The sequence below is a fragment of the Talpa europaea genome (genome assembly GCF_964194135.1).
Source record: "Talpa europaea genome assembly, chromosome: 1".
Taxonomy (NCBI): Eukaryota; Metazoa; Chordata; class Mammalia; order Eulipotyphla; family Talpidae; genus Talpa; species Talpa europaea.
This window is the reverse complement of record NC_140073.1, coordinates 8,607,888-8,633,945: the sequence shown is the minus strand read 5'-3', so window position 1 is coordinate 8,633,945 and position 26,058 is coordinate 8,607,888. Positions and strand designations below refer to the sequence as shown.

The following is a 26,058-nucleotide window of genomic DNA, read 5'->3' as shown; positions in this document are numbered from 1 at the left end:
CTCATTAGTCTATGCAAGAGATGATGGTGATCTGGATGAAGGTGTTAGTGAGAAAAGTAAGGCCCACGTTTCCAATTCTACATATATATTCAATATATCTAGAACATTAATGAACACTTGAACAATGACTAAGTACATAACTTGCTTCGTGAAAATCTAGGCCTGAATAAAATGATGTACTGAGAAGCATTTTCTTTTCTAAAAAATCACCTTTCCCAGGAATGGAGGACTTTTGCTTTACACAATGGACAATACCTGGAGAGACTGGTTTGCTTTCCCAATGGGAACCCTGAGAAAAATTTTCATCTGAGACTGTACCCCAGCATGCATACATTTGATCTTCAACACCATAGAAGTGGTGGCTAAAAGTGAAAGGAGGGAATTGTTAGGGGGGAAGGATGTCCTGAGCTAATTCCATACAGGCTTTGTGGATGCCACCCCTACTCCATCACCACACTGGGAACTCATTTACATTATAGTCCTTTAGCTGGGTCATCTAACAGTTAATCAAACTGGGCATCCCAAGTCAGGAAACCTTCAGGACAAAAAATTCAATCCTAAGAGCTCCTCATACCTTAAATTCCATAAATTCTTCCATCTTGTGTGAGATTGACACATCTTTCCTCAGTGCACTTTTATAATGGTTTATTAGCCTGACTTCCCCTTCATGTATTCCTTTACCATTTATACCTTTATACCATTAACATTATTGATGTCATGTGCATCAAGGGGATAATGCCTGCTTTGACATGTCTTCCTGGCTTTCTCTGTCCCTGCAAATTTATACAGGCTGTAAATTTGATCTGGAGGCTTACCTTGTTCCCTGAATAATGTAACAGGCAAATACAGTACATTCCCATGTGAGTCTCAGATCAGAAATTCAGTCCATGAAAGTAAGGAAACACCTGATGAGAGGTTCTTGAACATTTGGTCAAAAGAGTAAAAATTCTCCCGAGCAAGGTGACATTAAGAAAAAGTACACATTAGCCTTGGAAGTACAAGTACCAATTCCAGATGATCTCTCTCCTCACATGACTCACTTAGCTGATGGAGCGTCTGTGTCTTCATCTGTAAACGAGAAATATTAAATAGTTAGGCCCCAATCACCTCCTCACAAGAGGTCTGCCGCTGTCACGAGAAAACCAGAGAATTCCTGTGATGACTTTTACCTGAAAGGGGTGAATCATCATGTACTTAACAAAGGCCAGATATTTGTCCTGGCCTTTGTTACATGCTGTCATGGGAGTTCAGTTTGCAGGAAAGTCATTGTTGTACTAGACAGTTGCTAACAGTCATGTGAATGGAAGAGTGATTGGTTCACGGGACTCTGGCGCTTAGACATGGGAGTCAAATGTAGTATCCAAGGAGTCTAGAGGGACTTGAAATGTTAAGAACTTCCAAGAGATAAAGCCCCTTGAGAGCAACAGCTCTTCTCTCACACAACTGGAGAAAAGCAATTAAAGTGTCTGTGGAGATGGCTCTGCTTGTGAAGGGAGATCAAGAGTTTACTAGCATTATTTGTACTAATGCTCTTTAATAATACAAAATCAAGTGGCATCATTACTTCTATGGCAGAAATTTGACACAAATATTAGAGAAGAGGGATATGGGCTTTGTCATTAAGCAAGTCAAGTAGATGCCAGGAATTATTGCCTCATTTGATTCACCTGAAATATTCGCATCATTGATGATTGTGATCCACTCGTTCAACCATTTACTGATCCCAAATGGATTTCAACCTCACCCTTGGACCCTGGTGTACAATGTCCATGTAAGAGAATCATGCTTCTTAGCCTCAGGTTTTTTGGTCTAATAGAGAAGCTAATCATGAAACAAACACAGAAATAGTATATATATATATATATATATATATATATATATAATATATATATATATATATATATACACACACACAATTCTTAATATGAAAATGATGATAGGAGGATTTTGGGAGAACAGTAAAAACTTTCTTCAATTGATTGATTATAGTATTTTATGAAGAAAATCAACATTTCAGCCAATGCCTAACATTATAACAAGAGGGAGTTGGGAAAGATTGTTCTACACACTTCTACCCACAGTGAAAACTTTTTTAAAGGACCTCAAAGTGTCAAAAGAAGTGGGAAGAATCTAAAGACCCAGATTGAATATAACAGTTAACAGGATTTTGCGCTTTTTTGTAACTATCTATAAGTGGAGAGCTCTTTGGAGCTGATTCCAGGGCATGGAGCTGGTACAATTCATACAACATCCTGTGTTTAAAAGGTCCTGCACTGGGTTTACTGCTTGACTTTAGTCAACTGGGAATTATTAGTAAGTTTTTGACAAGGGGCTCCATGTTGTTTTTTCTTACACTGGGTTCTGCAAATTATGTAACCAGCCCTGATTCTTTACATTTAAATTACTTCAGATGGAATTTAGATTTTGTGAGAGTAATCTGAAGGGAATGGATATCTGATTCATTTTCTATGAAAGGAAAACCTTTCTCTATCAAACAGTGTGTTGCTGTGATCTTTTACTTACTTCTGAAGGCCTTGTCCCAATACGTAAATCTCTCTACCACATCATTATATGATTTATTAACACTGAAAATCACAAGAGTTGTAAATGTGAGACTCCAGACATCAATGCAAAAAAGATTGTCTTCACTCTTCCCATATAAGAGTCCAAGCTCTAGAAGCATATATATAGACAGATGGATAGATCTGTACCTGTCTATCTCTCTATCTCTCTATCTCTCTATCTCTCTATCTATCTATCTATCTATCTATCTATCTATCTATCGATCTATAATGTGTGTGTGTTCTAAGAGTGTTTCCACTCATTTCGTGGGAAAGACATGTTAAAAGAAAAGCCAAGACAGGAAGAATTGATCATTCAAAGAAATCATTTTTAGACTCAGTAAAATAATAAATTTCTTTATTTGAAAGCATCTCTACCATTGTTATCACATCCCTGAGGGACTCCTAGCATGATATACATCAAAGTTAGAAAGCTACGTTAGATTAAGAGATTATTAAGGACCGATTAGATTGCCCTATAATTTGAGCCTGAGTGGTGACCTAGAGCACAGACAAAGGGAGGAGCATGAGACACTTCCCAGGATGGGCAGTGAAGACAGAGGGTCATCCTTACTAAAAGTAAATGTTGTGATTTTAAGTGAATGAAAATATGCTTTAATTACTGTTTCCCTTTTCCTATATCTTATCAGCTTTTCTTTGTAAAATCTGCATAATGAATCATTGAAAATGAAAATTGTGCTGCCTAAAAAATGCCTAAAAATGCCCATGTAATCAGAATCACTAGCACTGAAATTAGAACAAAATAAAAAAAAATCCTTAGTAATCACCTAATATCCAGGATGGTTGACACCAACTTGAAGGGTTAAAATAAAATATTTTGACCTCTAACAATTTTAATAAATGTTAAAAGCACATATATAAGGGTTATATTAAAAATTTTAGCTACTTTAAGGAATGTAATTACAGACACCAAAATCATTAAATGGTACTATAAAAATAGACTATTCCCATTTATCTTTTGAAATCATTCCTCTATTTATTCTTGGGTGCGTGATGTATATGGGTGTCATAAATGAAGTGTTTCTGGCCTTGTGCTTAAGTATATTTCTGACAGTAAAAGTACATATGGGAGTGTGGAAAATTGTGTAAATAAATGAAGTAATGAAATAAATTAAGGAGAAATTTTAAAAGAGGAATTATAAGTTTATAGTTGATTCTTCTCAAACTGTTATTTCTGAGATCTCCTACTTGTCAAGACATGTTTTATAGATAAAAGAAGACCTGGAAGGATATACTTTCGGATTTTACAAAATTGCAGATCAACAAAGTCAGTATTTTCCTGGATACATCTAAATTGCATGAAATACCTTATTGTTAATTCTATGCATGTAGAAATAGGAGTCTTATAGAAGACTTGGCCTTTCCCACAGTTCTTTTAAAGGCACTCTTAACCTCTTTGTTCCTCAGGCTGTACACCAGTGGATTCAGCATGGGAATGACTATGGCATAGAACACAGATGCCAATTTATCAGTGCCCAGGGAACGGTTGGAGTTTGATTGTAGATACATGAACACAACTGTCCCATAGAAGATGGAGATGGCAGTGAGGTGAGAAGCACAGGTGGAAAAGGCCTTCTGATGTCCTTCAGAGGAGTGCATCTTCAGAATGGTGACAAATATAAACAGGTAAGAGACCAAGATGATTGCGGTAGAAAACATAACATTGATGCAAACAAAAATAAATATAACCTTCTCACTTTTGTGGATGTCTGAGCAGGAGAGAGCCAGGACAGGAGGCCCATCACAGAAAAAGTGATTAATCACATTGGCTCTACAGAAAGACAGGCTGAATATGTTCCAGACATGGATGGAGGCAGTCAGGAACCCAAGAGCATAACAGCCTATTATCAGGCCCTCACATACACCCGTGGTCATGATGGTGGTGTAATGGAGGGGTTTGCACACAGCTGCATAGCGGTCAAAGGCCATTACAGACAACAGGAAATTTTCTACAGTGATAAAGACTACAAAAAAGTACAGCTGAGTAGCACATGCATTGAAGGAGATGATGTTGTTTCCCATAAGGAACTGAGCCATCACTTTGGGAGTGACAGCTGTGGAGTAACCTAAGTCTGCCAGTGAGAGGTTACTGAGGAACAAGTACATGGGCATGTGGAGATGAGAGTCCACAATGATCAACACGGTCATCCCCAAGTTCCCAATCAGAGTGAGGAGATAAATGAGAGTGAATATGAAGAAGAGTGGGAGCTGCAGTTTTGGGTCATCAGTTATCCCCACAAAAATGAATTCAGTCACCTCTGTACTGTTCTCCATTGGGGTCATCTGCAGATCACGTGAATGTCCTACAACAATAAGAAAAGAGGAAATGGGTCACAACTATGCTGAAAGACATCATTATGTCCAGTACAGTGTTATATAGGAATTCTCAGATTTAACATGGACATAACAATAAAATATCATTTTTAAATAGTGAAAGATTTTGCTTTTATAAACCATTCTTTTATTTTCATAAGTGATTAAGAAGGAAAGTAATAAAGGCTTAACTTACACAAAATCCAGTAGTGGTTATGACGATGATGTGTTTGCCTCCCAATGCAAATTTTCAAACACTGTCAAGGAATATCAGTGCAAGAGAGTAATTTGCTTCATTTCACTTCAATTATGACTTGCTATTATCTTTATTGTGTGAAAAGCAGATTTATATGCTGCCTAGAGACAGTTTAATGTATTTTGTTCTATAGTGGGATACTATAGAAATTTGTGTAAAAGTGATGAAGTCATTTAAATAAAACAAGTAAAAAGTGTGAGTCCTGACAAAAGACACTTGCATGCAGACTCTAGCTCTTCCATATACTGAATGGTTACCTTGGGTCTTGCTCATTATCACACAGCCATCAGTTTCCATTGAACTCACTGAAACTCGTTATCATTCTTGATATGTGATGCAAGCTGGTATATTAACTTTTGCAAATTAAGACCAAGGTTAAGCTTTCTATGTATGCATTGAAGAGATGGATATTGGGACAGAGCCATTCCAGATTTGGGATAAATCCAATTTATCCTCACCCATTCCATTTGCTCCTATCAAATTCCTTCCACTCTCATATTCCTTTGGTACCCTCCTCCAATTTTACAACAGTATCTTCTGATACCTATATAAGGATTGGCCGGCTATACCAAGTAAAAGTCTATCTTCCAAGTCATTTTGCATAATGAATGTCAGTATTCCTGTGTGTAACATGGGCATAACAATATTGCCTGATACTTACAAAGAATGCAATAATAATAGATTTGCATAATGTTTGAAGACAGTGACTAGATTTACCTTGGGACCCTTTGTGTAGGTGAGGTTAAGGTGGGCTTCCATGGGAGAATGAAATCTGGGGTCGTGTTATCTCACCCATTGCATTTTCTTTCATTAACCTCATGAGTCTATAGAAGCGATGGTGGTGACTTGGATCAAGGTGTTAGTGAGAAAAGTAAGGAGCAAGTATCCAATTCTAAATGTTTCCAGTATATCTAGAAAGATTAAAAAAAAAGCTTGAACAATGATTAATTCCATCTTTTGCATCATAAAAATCTGAATTTGGAAAACAGGATTTACTGAAAAGCATTTCCTTTTCTAAAAGGTCATCTTTCTTTTCCACAAAGTGAAGGAGAGGATCTTAATCCAACATTTTCTATGGGGTGGGCGGTACTAATAGGAATTCTTCTCCCATGATCAAATTAATCTACTGATGAGAAAAAGAATTTAAAATTTCCTTTGAGTCATTTTTTGATCTCTTATAACTCTTTCTTCTAATGGGGGGGCTCATAGATTGTAATTCCACAAACATGGTGCTCTGTACATAAGTAAAAAGTGCAATCTTCCTTACATGATATTGATGTCTGATTCAATCTCACCACCTCTTTAAGGATTGACACATGAAACCTTCAGCAACTCCTCAGCTTTAAACACTGCTTTGCCACTAAAATATGGAGGTCATGATTATTTACTTTGTTACTTGCAATAATTTGTCTAAGCTTAAATTAAGCTTTATCTTCCCATACAAAGGATTAATACTGATCATTGGACATGCAAATTTCAAGACTGACTAAAACTGTGGTAGGATTTTTCAAGCACTTGGTTTTTGGGGGCACCATGTGCATCCATGTATTCCCATTAATAATCTTGTAAAGGGTGAGATATTTTCCCCATTTTAGATATGGGGAAGCTGAAACTTGGGGTAACAATGAATTATACACTGGAGACCATAAAGCTAGCAAGTAGGAAAGCTGAAGTTTGAAACTATAGAATTCTGAATAACAATCTTTGCTCTAGTTCTTGGGAATTAAGAAATAGTTCTTTAGCATTCACCCACGGTCTAAATTGCCCTGCTTTAGCCCAAGTCATACACACAATTATTTTCTTGCCTTATCCTTTAATGACCAACTTACTGCTTATGATATTCAGTCATTGTAAGAAATTTGAAAGTATCACCTTGGAAATTTATAGACTTACACCTAATGAGAATTTGGGCAAATTATCAATCTTTCTGAACCCAGCCACATGATAAGGACAAGATCCACAATTGCTTACAATGACTTCCTCTCTGCTCCCTCAAAAAAAATCATCTAAAATTAAAAGAAGCAAAAGATTCTTGTAACATGCATTCCCTCAAGTCCTACAACTAGTTTGTGTGTGAGTCATAAGTCCTACAGTGATGCACAGTCCCAAGGTGCAGGGTGAAGTGGCCCAAGACAGACACTAACTGATGATGATTGTGTGAGTTATCCTTATCAGCTAGTGCCAGGTAAAGGTCATGGTTTTTGTGCTTCAGGCCAGTGTCACAGCATGATAATCTCATTTACATTATTGTAGTCCTTTAGCTAGGTCTCTAACAGTTCATCAAACTGGGTGTCCCAAGTCAGAAAATCTTCAGGACAAAAAATTCAGTCCTAAGAGCTCCTCATACCTTAAATTCCATAAATTCTTCCATCTTGTGTGAGAGTGACATATCTGTCCTCGGTTCACTTTATAATTGGTTTGTTAGCTTGATTTCCACTTCATGTATATCTTTATTGATATCTTTATACCATTAACATTTTAATGCCAGGCACTTTCTATATTGTAATGAATTTTCATGTTGAGATCCCATTTGAAACTGAAAAAATCCAGGGACCAGCCTAAATAGCTGATGTTTCCACGCTCCAAAAGAGGAAGATGAAACTAACAAAGGCTTAATGACTTGTCCAAGTTATACTAATTTGTACATTGCAAGGCAGGGACTTGATGCCCTCAATTTCTTTGAGTCTTGTGGTGTGATAAATGCATACATTCCCCTGAGGATCTGCATGGTGGTCACCATAGGTATTTTCTGTTATAAACCACAGATAAATAAAAATGCTCAAAATAGTCACTATTGAGTTTGGGATATGCCAAGGGCATAATGACTCTTAGATATATTTTGGCTACCTCTGTCCCTGCAAATTTAAACAGCTTTGAATTTGTCTATAGACTTACCTTGCTACATGAACAATGCACAGACAAATCCAGCATATTCCCATGTGAGTCACAGATTAGAAATTCAGTCCATGAGAGTAGGAAACACCTTACGAGAGGTTCTTGAGCATTTGGTCAAAAAGGTAAAAGTTCTCCAGAGCAAGAAGAAATTAAGAAAAAATGCTTGTTAGCCATGAAAATAGCTAATACCAATTCCAAATTTTCTCTCTCTTCTCACCTAAGTCTTCTCTCTTCTCATGTGACTCATTTAGCTGATTGGAGACTCTGTGTCTACCTCTGTAAACTAGAAATAATAAAGAGCTAGGCCCCCAATCACCTCCTTGTTGGAGGTCTACAACTATCATGAGAAAAACAGGGATTCCCTGCGATGTCTTGTACCTGTAAGGAGTGATCATCATGGTCATAATTAAGGTCATAAATAAGGACAAATACAGATTTGTCCTGGTGTTTGTTGCATGCTCTCATTGGAGTTCAGTTTGCAGGAAGATCATTGTGTGCTAGACAGTTACTAACAGTCATGTGAATAGAATAATGAATTGTCCAAGGGACCCTGGCACTTAGACCTGGGACTCTAATGTAGGGTCCAAGGGATTCTTGTGGGACTGGAAATGCTAAGAACTCCCAAGGGCTAAAGCCCCTGTGAGAGCAACAGCTCTTCTCTCACGAAACTGGAGAAAAGCAATTAAAGTGTCTGTAAAGATGGCTCTGGCTTGTGAAGGGAGATGAAGAGGTTATTTACATATTTCTACTCATTCTCTTTGATAATGCAAAACCAAGTGACACCCATTACCTCTAGGGCAGAAATTTGATGCAAATATTAGAGGAGAGGGGCGCGGGCTTTGTCAACAAGTAAATCAAGTAGATCCCAGGAATTATTGCTTCCCTATCTTCACCTGAAATATCACATTATTGATGTTATTCACTCATTCAACCATTTATTGGTCCCAAATAGGTGTCACCTCACCTTAGGACCCTGGTGTACATTGTCCATGCAAGAGAATCATGCTTCTCAGTCTCAGGTTTTTCAGTCTAATGGAGAAGTTAATCATGAAGCAAACACAGAGATAGGCATATAGTTATTAATACAGCATGTGCTGACATGAGGATTGAGGGAGAACATTAACAATCTTCTTTTGATTGTGATGATATTTTATCAGGAAAATCAACATTTCCACCAATGCCTAGCAGTATGACAAGAGGCAGTTGGAAAGATTGCTCTACACACAATGAAAAGTTTTTGTAAACACCTCAAGGTGTCAAAAGAAGTGGACAGACTCTCAAGACTCAGATAGAATGTAACAGTTAGCAGGACTTTTCAAGTTTTTGTCATTGTCTCCTCTAGGACAAAATCTGTAAACAAATCAAAACAAAATAAAAATGCTCATCCCAAAACCAAAGTTATCAACAGTGATGATTGGTGGATGATACAACCAGATTGGTCAGGTTGTAAGAACAGCTCAAATCTTGAAGCAACAACCACCCCTGTTGACAGTAGTGACAGACTGAAGACCATTTATTCCTAGTAACTTGGGAACCTGTACTATTATACACAAATTCATGACCTCTGAACAAGAAACCATCATTGACAAAAGATAATCCTTATAGTCTCTGTGCTTTAAAAGTCACAATGGAGTAATTCCTGTAACTTACCTTGTGATATATCGAACATTAACATCTATCTTAGTGAGACATGACTGAGTGGAATTCCCATGCATCAAGGTACTCACCATATTCATTTCTCATTCACCATCTTACAACAGAAGTTTTTTGGTTTTGTCTTAACAGGAACACCTGCTGCTCTTATTACTGGAAATGCATTACATTCTTCCTTTCCTCTAAATTCATTCTTCTACAAACATGTTTGTAGTATGTGGGATATGAGCATATAAAGTATAGACAGATAAATCTAAAGTTAAATGGTATCAATAGTTATAATATTTGTATAATATTTTTATGGGTTGGTACTAATTTTACATGCATATTTGACAAAAACCATGTTTCCTCAACTTTACTAAGTCCTGGACCTGCCTTTTATTAAATTCCTGCTAACTTTCTATGAAAAGGAGTTTAAGAGAAATGGACTTCATCTAATATGTGGAGAACTCTTCAGAGCTGGTTTCAGGGCATGATGCTGGTACAATTCACACAACACCCTGTGTTTAAAAGGTCCTGCACTGGGTTTACTGCTTGACTTTAGTCAACTGGAAATTATTAGTAAAATTTTAACAAGGGGCTCCATTTTGTTTGTTCTTACACTGGGTTCTTACATTTAAATTATTTCAGGTAGGATTTAGCATTGTGTGAGAGTAACCTGAAGGGAATGGAGATCCAGTTTGTTTTCTTTTTTTTTTTTTTTTTAGTTTTTTTTTTTTTTATAAATTTTATTGTTATATTCCCCATACAATTGCAGCCCCCCCATTCTGACCCCAATCCCTCCCCTCCCGCCCCCGCCCCCCTAAAAGTGTCTCTGGTTCATATTTTTTATGTTGATTTTGATTTTCACTTTCTTATATTCATTTTCCTGGTCCCTTATTTAAGTTTTCTAGATTCCTGCTATGAGTGAGACCATCCGGTATTTTTCTTTTTCTTTTTGGCTTATTTCGCTGAGCATGATCCCTTCCAGCGCCATCCATGTTGCTGCAAATTGCATGTGTTTATCTTTTTTGAATGCTGAGTAATATTCCATGGTATATATGTACCACATCTTCTTGATCCAGTCATCTATTTTTGGGCATTTGGGTTGTTTCCAAAGCTTAGCTATTGTAAACAGTGCTGCTATAAACATAGGGGTGCAGGTGTTCTTTGGAATTGATGTTTCTGTGTCCTTTGGGTAAATACCTAGGAGTGGAATTGCTGGATCATATGGAAGCTCTATGTTTAGTAGGTCCAGAAATCTCCACACAGCTTTCCACAGTGGTTGGACCAGTTTGCACTCCCACCAACAGTGCAGAAGAGTTCCTTTTTCTCCACACCCTCGCCAACATTTGTTGTTGCTAGTTTTTTTAATATGTGCCATTCTCACTGGTGTAAGATGGTATCTCATGGTAGTTTTCATTTGCATTTCCCTGATGACAAGTGATGTTGAACATTTTTTCATATGCCTGTTGGCCATTTGCATTTCCTCCTCAGAGAAGTTTGTTTTTAGCTCTTCTGCCCATTTTTTGACTGGATTATTTTCTTTGTTGTTGTTGAGTCTCATCAGCTCTTTGCAGATTTTTGTGATCAGTCCTTTATCATTAGTGTTGGGTGCAAAAATGTTCTCCCAGTCGGTGGGGTTTCTCTTTGTTTTTGTTATTGTCTCTTTTGCTGTGCAAAAGCTCTTTAATTTGATGTAGTCCCAGCTGTTTATCTTTGCCTTCACTATCACTGCTTTGGGTGATGTGTCTATAAAGATGTCTTTGATGTGCAAATCACGTAGTGTTTTGCCTATATTTCCTTCTATATATTTTATGGTTTCAGGTCTTATGTCTAGTTCTTTAATCCATTTTGAGTTGATTTTTGTGTATGGTGTGAGGTAGTGGTCAAGCTTCATTCTTTTGCATGTAGCGACCCAGTTTTCCCAGCACCATTTATTGAACAAACTTTCTTTGCTCCAATGCATAGTCTTTGCTCCTTTGTCAAAGATTAGTTGACCATAAATCTGTGGGTTTATTTCTGGATTTTCTATTCGATTCCATTGGTCTGTATGTCTGTTCTTGTTCCAATACCATGCAGTTTTGATGATTATGGCTTTGTAGTAGAGTTTGAAGTCTGGGAGTGTGATGCCTCCATTCCCTTCTTTTTTTTTCAGGAGAGCTTTGGCTATTCGGGGTTTTTTGTGATTCCATATGAATTTCATCAATAATTGTTCTATTTCTTTGAAGAATGACATTGAATCCAGTTTGTTTTCTACAAAAGAAAAACCTTTCTCTATCAGTGTGTTGCTGTGATCTTTCACTTGCTTCTGAAGGCCATGTCCCAATATGTAAATCTCTCTACCACATCATAATATGATTTATTAGCACTACAAACCACAGGAGTTGTAAATCTGAGACTCCAGATACCACATGCAACAAAGGATGTCTTCACTCCCTTCCTATATAACAGTCCATGCTCTAGAAGTAGATATATAGACCAATGGATAGATCTGTATCTGTCTGTCTATCTATCTATCTATCTATCTATCTATTTATCTCTCTCTATATATATATATATATTTATTGATATATAATGTGTGTGTGTTCTAATAGTGTTCCCACTCATTTTGTGGAAAAGACATGTTAAAAGAAAAGCCAAGACAGGAAGAAATGATCATTCAATTAAATCATTTTTAGCCTCAGTAAAATAATAAATTTCTTTATTTGAAAGCATCTCTATCATTGTTATCACATCTCTGAGGAATTCCTAGTTGATATATATCAAAATTAGAAAGCTACGTTAGATTAAGAGATTGTTAAGGACCAATTAGATTACCCTGTAATTTGAGCCTGAGTGGTGACCCCGGAGTGGTGACCTGAGAGCAGAGACAAAGCAAGGAGCATGAGACACATCCCAGGATGAGCAGTGACGATGGAGGGTCATCCTTCCTTTAAAAGTAAATGTTGTGATTTTTAAGTGGATGAAAATATGCTTTAATTACTGTTTCCCTTTTCTTATACTCTTGTCAGCTTTTCTTATTAAAATCATAACATGAAGATGTTATTTCTTCATAGTGAGTCAACGAAAATGAAATTTACGCTCCATAAAAATGCCCATGTAATCACAATCACTATCACTGAAAATAGCTCAAAATAAACAAAACTGTAGTAATAACCAATATCCAGGATGGTTGACACAAACTTGAAGGGTCAAAAAAAAAAATTCAACATGTAACAATTTTTTAAAAATTAAAAGCACATACATAAGGGCTATATTAAAAATTGTAGCTACATTAAGGAATGCATTTACAGATACCAAAAATCATTAAATTACACTATAAAAATAGACTAATCCCATTTACCTCTTGAAATCATTCCTCAATTCATTCATGGATGTGTGATGTATATGGGTGTCATGTATGTAGTGTTTCTGGCCATGTACTTAAGTATATTTGCAACTGTAATGTACATACGGTAATGTAGGTAATTCTGTAAATAAATGGAGTAAGGAAATATAGTAAAGGAGAAATTTTAAAAGACGAATTAAATTTATGGTTGATTCTTCTCAAGCTGTTATTTCTGAGATCTCCTACCTATCAAGACATGTTTTATATCATAAAAAAGAACCGGAAGGATATACTTTAGGATTTTACAAAAGTATTGAGCAGGAAAGTCAGTATTTTCCTGGATACATCTAAATTGCATGAAATGCCTTATTGTTGATTCTATGCATGTAGAAATAGGAGTCTTAGGGAAGACTTGGCCTTTCCCACAGTTCTTTTAAAGGCGCTCTTAACCTCTTTGTTCCTCAGGCTGTACACCAGTGGATTCAACATGGGGATGACTATGGCATAGAACACAGATGCCAGTTTATCAGTGCCCATGGAACGGTTGGAGTTTGATTGTAGATACATGAAGACGGCTGTCCCATAGAAGATGGAGATGGCGGTGAGGTGGGAAGCACAGGTGGAAAAGGCCTTCTGATGACCTTCAGAGGAGTGCATCTTCAGAATGGTGATAAATATAAACAGGTAAGAGACCAAAATGATTGCGGTAGAAAAGATAACATTGATGCAGACAAAAATAAATAAAACCATCTCATTTTTGTGTTTTTCAGAGCATGACAGAGACATGACAGGAGGCCCATCACAGAAAAAGTGATTAATCACATTGGCTCTACAGAAAGTCAGGCTGAATATGTTCCAGACATGGATGGAGGCAGTCAGGAACCCAAGAGCATAACAGCCTATTATCAGGCCCTCACATACACCCGTGGTCATGATGGTGGTGTAATGGAGGGGTTTGCACACAGCTGCATAGCGGTCAAAGGCCATTACAGACAACAGGAAATTTTCTACAGTGATAAAGACTACAAAAAAGTACAGCTGAGTAGCACATGCATTGAAGGAGATGATGTTGTTTCCCATAAGGAACTGAGCCATCACTTTGGGAGTGACAGCTGTGGAGTAACCTAAGTCTGCCAGTGAGAGGTTACTGAGGAACAAGTACATGGGCGTGTGCAGATGAGAGTCCACAAGGATCAACACGATCATCCCCAAGTTCCCAATCAGAGTGATGAGATAGATGAGGGTGAATACGAAGAAGAGTGGGAGCTGCAGTTTTGGGTCATCAGTTATCCCCACAAAAATGAATTCCGTCACCTCTGTACTGTTCTCCATTGGGGTCATCTGCAGATCATGTGAATGTCCTACAACAATGAGAAAAGAGGAAGTGGGTCGCAACTGTGCTGAGGACATCATTATATCCAATATAGGTGTTTGATAGGAATTCTCATATTTTAAAATAGATAAAATGACAAAATATCATTTTTAAATAGTGACAGATCATACAGAGTTCAAGATAAAAAGATTTGCTGTTATAACCCATCCTTCTATTTTATAAGTGACTAAAGAAGGAAATTACAAGGCATAACTTACAAAATCCAGCATTGGTTTGACGATGATGTGCTTGCCTCCCAATTCAAATTTTCAAACACTGTCAAGGAATATTGATGCGAGAGAGTAATTTGCTTCATTTCACTTCAGTTACAACTTGCTATTATCTTTATTGTGTGAAAAGCAGATTTATATGCTGCATAGAGACAGTTTAATATATTTTGTTCTATAGTGGGATACTATAGAAATTTGTGTAAAAGTGATGAAGTCATTTAGATAAAACAAGTAAAAAGTGTGAGTCCTGACAAAAGACACTTGCATGCAGACTCTAGCCTTTCCATATACTGAATGATTAACTTCGGTCTTCTTCATTATCCATCAGCCATCAGTTTCCACTGAACTCATTATGATTCCTGATATACAATACAAGTTGGTGTATTAACTTTTTGCAAATTAAGACTAAGGTTGAGAGCCTCCCTGGTGGCACAGAAGTTGAGCGCTGGGCTGCGAAGCTGCCCACAGCCTCTGCAGTGACAGTTCGATCCCTGGCCACCAGTGAGGGTCCCACATGGCACGTAGACCTCTCCTGCTGCCCACTGCTCCTCTCAGCAGTGTACTTCGGTCCTTCTGCCTGTTCTGCTCCCCACTCTGGCTCTGATGAATTCTCTCACCCCCCACCACGCTTCTGACTGCACCCAGTGCTTATATAAATAAATAAAAATAAATCTTAAAAAAAAAAAAAGACTAAGGTTGAGATATCTCTGTATGCCTTGAATAGATGGATATTGGAACAGAGCCATTCCAGATTTAGGATAAATCTAATTTATCCTCACCCATTCCATTTGCTTCTATCCAAATTCCTTCTACTCTCATATTCCTTTGGCACCCTCTTCCAATTTTACACACAGTATTATTCTGCTACCTGTGTATGGATTGTCCAGCTATACCAAGTAAAACTCTATCTTCCAAGTCATTTTGCATAATGTTGAGTCTGAGCCTCAGTATTCCCATGTGTAACATGGGGATAACAATATTGCCTGACACTTAACAAGCATGCAATAAACATAGATTTGCATAATGTTTGAAGACAGTGACCAGCTTTACCTTGGGATCCATTGTGCAGGTGAGGTTAAGGAGGGCTTCCATAGGAGAGTGAAAACTGTGGTCCTGTCACCTCTCCCTTTGCATTTTCTACTGGATTAACCTCATGAGTCTATACCAGAGATGATAGTGACTTGGATCAAGTTGTTAATGACTAAAGTAAGGAGCAAGTGTCCAATTCTGGATATGTTCCAAGTATATCTAGAAAGCTAATAAAAGCTTGAACAATGATTAATCCCATCTCTAGCATCATAAAAATCTGGGTCTGAAAACAGGATTTACTGAAAAGCTTTTTCTCTTCCAAAGTCATCTTTCTTTTCCACAAAGGGAAGGAGAGGGTCTTAGTCCAACATTTTCCTCTAGGGGTGAGGAACTAATAACAATTCTTCTCCCATGACCAAATTAAACTACTGATAAGAATAAGGATTTACAATTTCTTTGAAGAATTTTTTGATCTTTTATAACTCTTTCTTCTAATGGGGATGTCTTATGGACGTCCAAACATGATGCTCTGGACATAATAAAAAGTGCAATCTTCCTTACATGATGCCTATGTCCTGATTCAATCTCACAACCTCCTCAAGGATTGACACAGGTTTCAAAGTTTCTATGAAACCTTCAGCAACTCCTCAAATTTAGACACTGCCTTGCCACTAAAATATAGAGTTTATGATTATTCACTTTGTTACTTATAATAATTTGTCTTAGCTTAATTTAAGCTCTATCTTCCCACTCAAACGATTAATACTGATCATTAGACATGCAAATTTCAAGACTGTCTGAAACTGTGGTAGGATTTTTCAAGCACTTGATATTTGGGGGCACGATGTGCATCCATGTATCCCCATTAATTATCTTGCAACCAGTGAGATATTATCCCCATTTTAGATGTGGGGAAGCTGAAACTTGGGGTAACAATGAATGAAACACTGAAGATCACAAAGCTAGCAAGTAAGAGAGCTGAAGCTTGAAACTATAGAATTTTGAATTAAAATCTTTGCTCAAGTTCTTGGTAATTAAGAAATAGTTCTTTAGCATTCACCCACAGTCTAAACTGCCTCGCTTCAGCCCCAGAGTCATACACACAATTATTTTCTTGCCTTATCCTTTAATGACCAACTTAATGCTTCTGATATTCAGAGTCAATGGAAGGAATTTCAAAGTACCACCTTAGGAATCACATATACTTATTACATAATGATAGTTTGGGCAAATAACCAAATCTTTCTGAACCCCGCCACATGATAAGAACTAAATCCACAATTGCTTACAATGACTTCCTCTCTGCTCCCTCAAAAAAAAAAAAGCATAAGATTCTTGTAACACCCTGCCCTCCTCAAGTCCTACAACATGGAGAACCAGGTTGTGTGTGAGTCATAATTCCTACAATGATGTACAGGTCCAAAAAAATGCAGGGTATGGAGTGGACCAAGGCAGACAGTAACTGATGATTCTTGTGGGTTATTCATATCCTCTAGTGCCAGGTAGAGGTCATGGTTTTTGTGTTTCAGGCCAGTGTCATGGCAAGATAATCTCATTTACATTATAGCCCTTTAGCTGGGTCATTTAACAGTTAATCAAACTGGGTGTCCCCAGTCAGAAAATATTCACAAGAAATATAGTCCTAAGAGCTCTTCATACTGTAAATTCCATAAATTCTTATATCTCGTGTGAGAGGGACACCTCTTCTCTCAGTGTACTTTATAATTGATTTATTAGCCTGATTTCCCCTTCATGTATTCCTTTACCATTTATACCTTTATACCATTAACATTATTGAAGCCAGGTGCTCTCCATATTATAACAAATTTTCATGTTGAGATCCCAGTTGAAACTGACAAACCCAGGGACCAGCTTATATAGTTATTGTTACCAAACTCCAAAAGTGGAAGCTTGAAACTGAGAAAGGCTTAATAATAACTTGTCTATATTATGCAAGTATACAAGCTTGTACATTGCAAAACATGGACACGATATCCTCCTGTCTTTGAGCCTTGTGGGGTGATAAATGCATATTTTCCCTGAGGATCTACATGGTGGTCATGATAGGTATTTTCTATTATATACCACAAATAAATAAAAATGCTCAAAACAGTCACTATTGGGTTCTGAATAAACCGGAAGGTGAAATGGCTACTTTGATATGTCTGCCTGACTACCTCTGCCCCTGCAAATTTATGCAGGCTCTAAATTTGATCCAGATTCTTACCTTGTTCCCTGAACAATGCAACAGGCAAATCCAACACACTCCCATATGAGTTTCAGATCAGAAATTCAGCCCATGAAAGTAAGGAAACACCCTAGGAGAGGTTCTTGAGAATTTGGTCAAAAGGGTAAAAGTTCTCCAGAGCCAGGTGACATTAAGAACCCAAAGGACACAAAAACATTAATTCAAAAGGATACCTGCACCCCTCTGTTTATTGCAGAACTGTTTATAATAGGTAATATACGGAAACAAACTAAACATCCAAAAATAAATGACTCGATGAAGAAGATGTGGTGTATATATACAGAAGAATATTACTCAGCAATCAAAAAATGTAAACTCATGCCAGTCACATCAACATGGATGAAACTGGAAGGGATTATGCTCGGTGAAATAAGGCAGAAAGAAAAAGAAAAATAGAAGAACCAAATAAAGGATCAGGGGGGAAAAGTAATTAAAATAAATTAAAAATCAAAATCAATGGCAACTATAAATCAGAGGCATTCTAAGGAGGTTGGGGACAAAGAAAGATCAAAACAAGGAGGGAAGAGCACAAGGGACTATGTTGATGCCTCACAGATAAATTGGTGATGGGGATTCCCAGGGACTACACCTGAGGGGAGAAAGCATGCATGGTACGAAAATGAAGAATGATGTAAAAAAAATATATATATATATATATATATATATACACTGTTCTCTAATATTATATATATGTATATATAATTAGAAATTTTTTTAAAAAGGAAAAAGTACTTGTTAGCCTGTAAGTACCTAATATCAATTCCACATTATATCTCTTGTCACCTAAGTCTTCTCTCTTCTCACACAACTCACTGAGCTGATGGAGCTTCTGTGTCTCCATCTGTAAACTAGAAAAAAATAGAGTTAGCCCCCCAACCACCTCCTCGCGGGAGGGCTGCAGCTGTCATGAGAAAACCAGAGAATCCCTGTGATGTCTTGTACCTGAAAGGGATGAATCATCACAGTCATAATTAAGGCCCAATTATTTGCAGGTATTTGTCCTGGTTTGTTGCAGGCTCTCATCGGAGTTCAGTTTGCAGGAAAGTCATAGACATTTACTAACAGTCATGTGAATGGAAGTATGACTGGTCCAAGGGGCTCTGGCACTTAGACCTGGGACTCTAAAGTAAGGTCCAAAGGAGTCCTGTGGGACTTGAAAGGTTAAGAACTCTCAAGGGATAAAACCGCTTGAGAGCAACAGCTCTTCGCTCACACAACTGGCGAAAAACAATTAAAGTGTCTGTGAAGATGGCTCTGGCTTGTGAAGGGAGATCAAGAGTTTATTAGCATTATTTGTACTAATTCTCTTTGGTAATACAAAATCAAGTGGCATCATTACCTCTAGGGCAATTTGGCACAAATATCAGAGGAGAGGGACAAGGGCTTTGTCACTTAGAAAGTCAAGTAGATGCCAGAATTATTGCTTCATTTGGTTCACCCGAAATAATTGCATCATCCATGATTGTGATCCACTCATTCAACCATTTATTGATCCCAAATGGATTTCAACCTCACCCTTGAACCCTGGTGTACAATGTCCATGCAAGAGAATCAAGCTTCTTAGCATCATGTTTTTCAGTCTAGTGGAGAAGTTAGACAGGAAGCAAATGCAGAGATAGGCATATAGTTATTATACAGCAAATGCTGACATGTGGATTGAAGGAGAACAGTAAAAATTTTCTCTTATTTGATTGATTATAATATTTTATCAGGAAAATCAACATTTCAGCCAATGCCTAGCAGAATGACAAGAGGCAGTTGGAAAGATTTCTCTAGACACAGTGAAAACTTTTTGTAAATACCTCAGGATGTCAAAAGAAGTGGGCAGAATCTAAAGACCCAGATTGAATGCAACAGTTAGCAGGACTTTGCACTTTGTTTTCATTGTCTGCTCTGGGACAAAAATCTGTAAACAAATCAAATCAAAATAAAATGCTTATCCCAAAACCAAAGTTACCCACAGCAACGACTGGTGGATGATATAACCAGATTGGTCAGGTTGTAAGAACAGCTCAAATTTTGAAGCAAAAATGCCCTGTGTTGACAGTTAGCAGCAGACTGAAGACCACTTTATTCCCAGTAACTTAGAAATGTGGATTATTATGAACAAAGTCATGACCTCAAATTGAACAAGAATGTATCATGGCTCAAAGATAATCCTCATAGTCTGTGCGGTTTAAAAATCACAATGGAGTAATTCATGGATCTTACCTTGTGATGTTGAGCAATAACATCTATCTCAGTGAGACCTGACTGAATGGAATTCCCACACACCAAAGTAGTCACCGTGTTCATTTCTCTTTCACCATCTAACAACAGAAGTTTTTTTGTCTTGTCTTAGCAGGAAACCCGCTGCTCTCATTACTAAAAATGCATTAAAATCTTGCTTTCTCCTGCCGCCCGCTGCTCCCCTCAGCAGTGTACTTTGGTCCTTCTGCCTGCTCTGCTCCCCGCTCTGGCTCTGGTGAATTCTCTCACCCTCCCGCGCTTCTGGCTGTACCCAGTGCATGTATAAACAAACAAATAAATAAACATGCCTCTATTAAAAAAAAAAAAGTTAAAAAAAATCTTGCTTTCCTCTGAATTCATTCTTCTACCAATATCTTTATCATATGAGGGATATTAGCATAATGTGCAGACAGATAAATCTAAAGTTAAATGGTGATTTTTGTTCAGTATTTACAATATTTGTATAGCCCTTCATATGTTGGACTAATTTTACATGCATATTTGACAAAATCAATGTTTCCTCAACTACCGGGTCCAGGACCTGCCTTTTTATTAAATTCCTATTGACTTTCTATGAAAGGGAGTTTAAGACAAATGGACTTCATCTAATATGTGGAGAACTCTTCAGAGCTGGTTTCAGGGCATGATGCTGGTACAATTCACACAACATCCTGTGTTTAAAAGGTCCTGCACTGGGTTTACTGCTTGGCTTTCGTCAACTGGGAATTATTAGTAAATTTTTAACAAGGGGCTTCATGTTGTTCTTACACTGGGTTCTGCAAATTATGTAACCAATCCTGATTCTTTACATTTAAATTACTTCAGATAGAATTTAGCATTTTGTGAGAGTAACCTGAAGGGAATGGAGATCTGATTCTTTTTCAACGAAAGGAAAACCTTTCTCTATCAAACAGTGTGTCACTGTGATCTTTGTTTCTGAAGGCCATGTCCCAATATGTAAATCTCTCTACCACATCATTCTGATTTATTAACACTAAAAACCACAAGAGTTGTAAATCTGAGACTCCAGACACCACATTAAAAAAGGTCATTTTCACTCTTCCCATATGAGACTCCAAGATCTAGAAGTGTTTATAGACAGATGGATAGATCTGTCTATCTATCTATCTATCTATCTATCTATCTATCTATCTATCTATCTGTAATGTGTGTGTGTTCTAATGTTGTTCCCACTAATTCTGTGGCAAAACATGTTGAAAGAAAAGCCAACATAGAAAGAACTGATGATTCAATGAAATCATTTTTAGACTCAGTAAAATAATAAATTTATTTAATTGAAAGCATCTTTATCATTGTTATCACATCTCTGAAAAATTCCTAATGTGATATCAAAATTAGAAAGTTTCTTTAGATTAAGAGATTGTTAAGGACCAATTAGATTGACTTGTAATTTGAGCCTGAGTGATGACCTCTGAGTGATGACCTGATAGCAGAGATAAATGAAGGATCATGAAATATGTCCCAGGATGAGCATTGAAGACAAAGGATTCATCCTAACTTTAAAAGTAAATGTTGTAATTTTTTTTAATTGAATGAAAATATGCTTTAATTATTGTTTACCTTTTCTTATATGTTTGTCAGTTTTTCTTATTAAATTGTGACATGAAGATGTTTTTTCTGGATACTGAGTCAAGAAAAATGAAAATTAAGCCCAATAAAAATGCCCAATAAAAATGTAATCACACTCACTATCACTGAAAAAAGAACAAAAATAAACAAACCTTAGTAACAACCCAATATCCAGGATGGTTTAATTGAAGAGTTAAAATAATTTAACATGTAACAATTTCAATAAAAGTTAAAAGTATATACATAAGGGCAATATTAAAAATTATAGCTACATTAAGGAATGTATTTACAGATACCTAATCATTAAATTATACTATAAAAACAGGCTAATGCCATTTATCTCTTGAAATCATTTCTCAATTTATTCATGGTTATATGATATATGGGATTCCCTGAATGAGGTAAATTCTGGCCATATATTTAAATACATTTGTGACAGTTAATGTACTTATGGGAGTGTGGATAATTCTATAAATAAATGAAGAAATGTAATATAATAAAGTAGAAAATTTAAAAGAAGAATTATGGGTTCATTGTTGATTCTTCTCAAACTGTATTCCTGAGATCTCCTACTTGTCAAGACAAGTTTTATAAATGTAAAAAAGAACTAGAGGGAAGTACTTTAGAATTTTACAAAGTTGTCGATTGAGAAAATCAGTAATTTCCTGGATACATCTAAATTGCATGAAAGTGCCTTATTGTTGATTCTATACATGTAGAAATAGGAGCCCTATGGAAGACTTGGCCTTTCCCACAGTTCTTTTAAAGGCACTCTTAACCTCTTTGTTCCTCAGGCTGTACACCAGTGGATTCAGCATGGGGATGATGATGGCATAGAATATAGATGCCATTTTGTCACTGCCCATAGAATGGCTGGAGTTTGATTCTAAGTACATGAAGATGCCAGTCCCATAGAAGATGGAGATGGTGGTGAGGTGGGAAGCACAGGTGGAAAAGGCCTTCTGATGTCCTTCAGAGGAGTGCATCCTCAGAATGGTGATAAATATAAACAGGTAAGAGACCAAGATGACCACATTAGAAAAGATAACATTGATGCCCACAAAAATAAATAAAACCAACTCACTTCTGTGGATGTCTGAGCAGGAGAGAGCCAGCACAGGAGGACCATCACAGAAAAAGTGATTAATCACATTGGATCTACAGAAAGACAGGCTGAATATGTTCCCAGTATGGATGGAGGCAGTCAAGACACTAAGGATATAGCAACCTATTATCAGATACTCACACATGTCTGTGGTCATGATAGTGGCATAATGGAGGGGTTTGCACACAGCTGCATAGCGGTCAAAGGCCATTGCAGCCAAGAGAAAATTTTCTACAGTGAGAAAGAGTGCAAGAAGGAACAGTTGAGTAGCACATGCATTGTAGGAAATGACATTGCTTCCAATAAGGAGTTGGGACATCATTTTGGGAGTGACATCTGTAGAGTAACATAAGTCCGCCAGTGAGAGGTTACTGAGGAACAAGTACATGGGTGTGTGCAGATGAGAATCCACGAGGATCAACACGATCATCCCCAAGTTCCCAAACAGAGTGATGAGATAAATGAGGGTGAATATGAAGAAGAGTGGGAGCTGCAGTTCTGGGTCATCAGTTATCCCTACAAAAATGAATTCAGTCACCTCTGTACTGTTCTCCATTGGGGTCATCTGCAGGGTGTATGAATGTCCTACAACACTGAGAAAAGAGGAAGAGGGTTGTAACCATTCTTAAGAACCTTATTATGACTAATGGACTAATGTGTGTCTTTAAGTGGAATTTTCAGATTTTAACATGCATATAACAAGAAAATGTCACTTTAAAATATTGATAGGTCATGCAGTGTTCAGGATAAAAAGACTCAGGAGTTAATACATGACCCAAAATTCTGTCTTCATAAGTGATTACACAAGGAAATGATAAAGGAATGACTTAATCAAAATCAGTTATTCATGAGGATACGTTTGCCTCCCAAGTCAAATATTCAAACACTGAAATGAAATATTCATGCAATAATTCAATTTATTACATTACAATTACCACTTTTCTATTTCCTTATTATATTAAAAAAACAGTTATATGCTACCAAGAGATAGTTTAACATACCATGTTATTGTCTGCAATATTCTCATAGGAGATAAAATGTGTTTTATCACACAGTAGAATACTACAGAAATTTATGTACAAGGAATAAAGACATGGAAATAATAAAATGAAAAGTAAAGTCTAGACAAGTCACATTGGGATGCCAACTCTAGCTCCACCACGTACTGGATGGTTTACTTGGCTCTTGCTCATTTTCAATCAGCCATCAGTTTTCTCTTGAACTCATTATTACTCTGGATATATGATGCAGACCAATAGTTTAAGGTATGACACATAAAGACGAGAACAGATTTATTGGTCTACATATGAACTGAAGGACTGCATGTTTCAATGTTACCATTCCATATTAGGGTGAAATCTAATGTCCTATATCCTTACCAGTTCATTTGCTTCCATCAAATTCCTTCCACTCCTATTCCTTCTGTACAATCCTCCTATTTTTCAAACAATATTCCTCTTCTATCTATGAAGTTTCTAGTTCAGCTATGCCAAGTAAACATCCACTTATTTTCAGAGTCATTTTTCATAACTATTGTGTTGAAGCCTTACTTTTCTGTGTGTCCAATGGAGATAACATTGCCTGACTCTTAACAAGCATTCAATAAACATAGATTCTCTCAATTTTTTAAGACAGTGACCAGCTTTACCTTGGGATCCATTGTGTAGGTGAGGTCAAGGAGGGTTTCCATAGGAGAATGAAATCTGGGATTCTGTCATCTCACCCATTGCATTTTCTTTTGCATTAACCTCATTAGTCTATACAAGCGATGATGGTGATCTGGATGAAGGTGTTAGTGAGAAAAGTAAGGACCAAGTGTCAAATTCTAGACATATTATATACATATATATATATATATATAAAAAACATGAATGAAAGCTTGAGCAATGATTAATAACATATCTTGCTTCGTGAAAATCTGGATCGGGATAAAATAATGTACTGAAGAGCATTTCCTTTTTCTGAAAAATCATCTTTCTTTTCTACAAAGTAAGAGAGTCTTAAATAACATTTTTCTAGGGACAACTAATTATAATTCATCCCCCTGGTCAAATTAAATTTCTGATAAGAATAAGAATTTGAAAATTTCTTAAAGGCCCTTTTTTATTTCTTATAACTCTTTCTTCTAATAAGGAACATCTTGTGGTTTCTACGTCTACAAACATGGTTCTCTGGACATAAATAAAAAGTGCAATCTTCCTTACGTAATGTCTATGTCCCAATTCAATCTCACCACCTCCTCAAGGATTGACACTGGGTTCAAAATTTCTATGAAACATTCAGCAATTCTTCACCTAGAGACACTGTCTTCTCACTAAAATACGGAGTCTGTGATAATTTACTCTGTTACTTGCAATAATTCATCTTAGCTTAATTTAAACTTTATCTTCCCATTCAAAGGATTAATACATGCAAACTTGAAGACTGAAACTGTGGTGGGCATTTTCAAGCACTTGCTATTTGGGGGCACCATGTGTGTCCATGTATCCCAATTAATTATCTTGCAACAGGTGAGATATTATCCCCATTTCACATATGGGGAAGCTGAAACTTAGGGTAACAATGGAGGAAACATTGAAGACAATAAAGCTAGCAAGTAGGAGTGCTAAAGTTTGAAACTAAAGCATTTTTAATTAAAACTTGTGATCTAGTTCTTGGTAATTAAGAAATAGTCCTTTAACATTCATCCACAGTCTAAACTGTACTGCCTTCACCCTAGACACATACACAAAATTATTTTATTGTCTTATTAATAACTTAATGACCAAGTTATTTCTTTGATATCGGAGTCATTTTAAGAAATTTAAAAGTATCATCTTGCGAATCATCTATGCTTACACCTAATGAGAATTTGGGCAAATAACCAATCTTTCTGAACCCAGCTACATGATAAGAACTAGATCCACCATTGCTTACAATGACTTCCTTTCTGCTCCCTCAAAAAAAAAATCATCTAAAATTAAAAGAAGCATAAGATTCTCATAACATTCACAAACTGGAAAACCAGGTTGTGTGTAAGTCATAATGCCTACATGATACACAGGTCCCAAGATGCAAGATGTGCAGTGGGCCAAGACAGACACTAACTGATGCTTATTGTGGGTTATTCTTATTTCCTAATTCCAGGTAGAGGTCATGGTTTTTGTGCTTCAGGCCAGTGTCATGGCAAGTTAATCTCGTTTACATTATAGCCCTTTAGCTGGGTCATTTAACAGTTAATCAAACCGGGTGCCCCAAGTCAGAAAA

At 36.9% G+C, this 26,058-nt stretch overlaps 2 protein-coding genes across 2 annotated transcripts; both read right to left on the bottom strand.

Moving 5' to 3' along the window:
- Positions 1–3,902: 3,902 nt before the first annotated feature.
- On the bottom strand, positions 3,903–23,377 carry LOC311188410 (olfactory receptor 5B12-like; the record flags this gene model as incomplete). The annotated part of the gene is given in 3 exon segments (XM_084259510.1): positions 3,903–4,671; positions 23,185–23,188; positions 23,191–23,377. Coding segments are annotated over 3 exon segments (960 nt in total).
- On the bottom strand, positions 13,388–14,350 carry LOC311179969 (olfactory receptor 5B12-like; the record flags this gene model as incomplete). The annotated part of the gene is made up of 1 exon (XM_084247634.1): positions 13,388–14,350. The coding sequence occupies one exon, from the start codon at positions 14,348–14,350 to the stop codon at positions 13,388–13,390; it is 963 nt and encodes a 320-aa protein (XP_084103760.1).
- Positions 23,378–26,058: the final 2,681 nt, after the last annotated feature.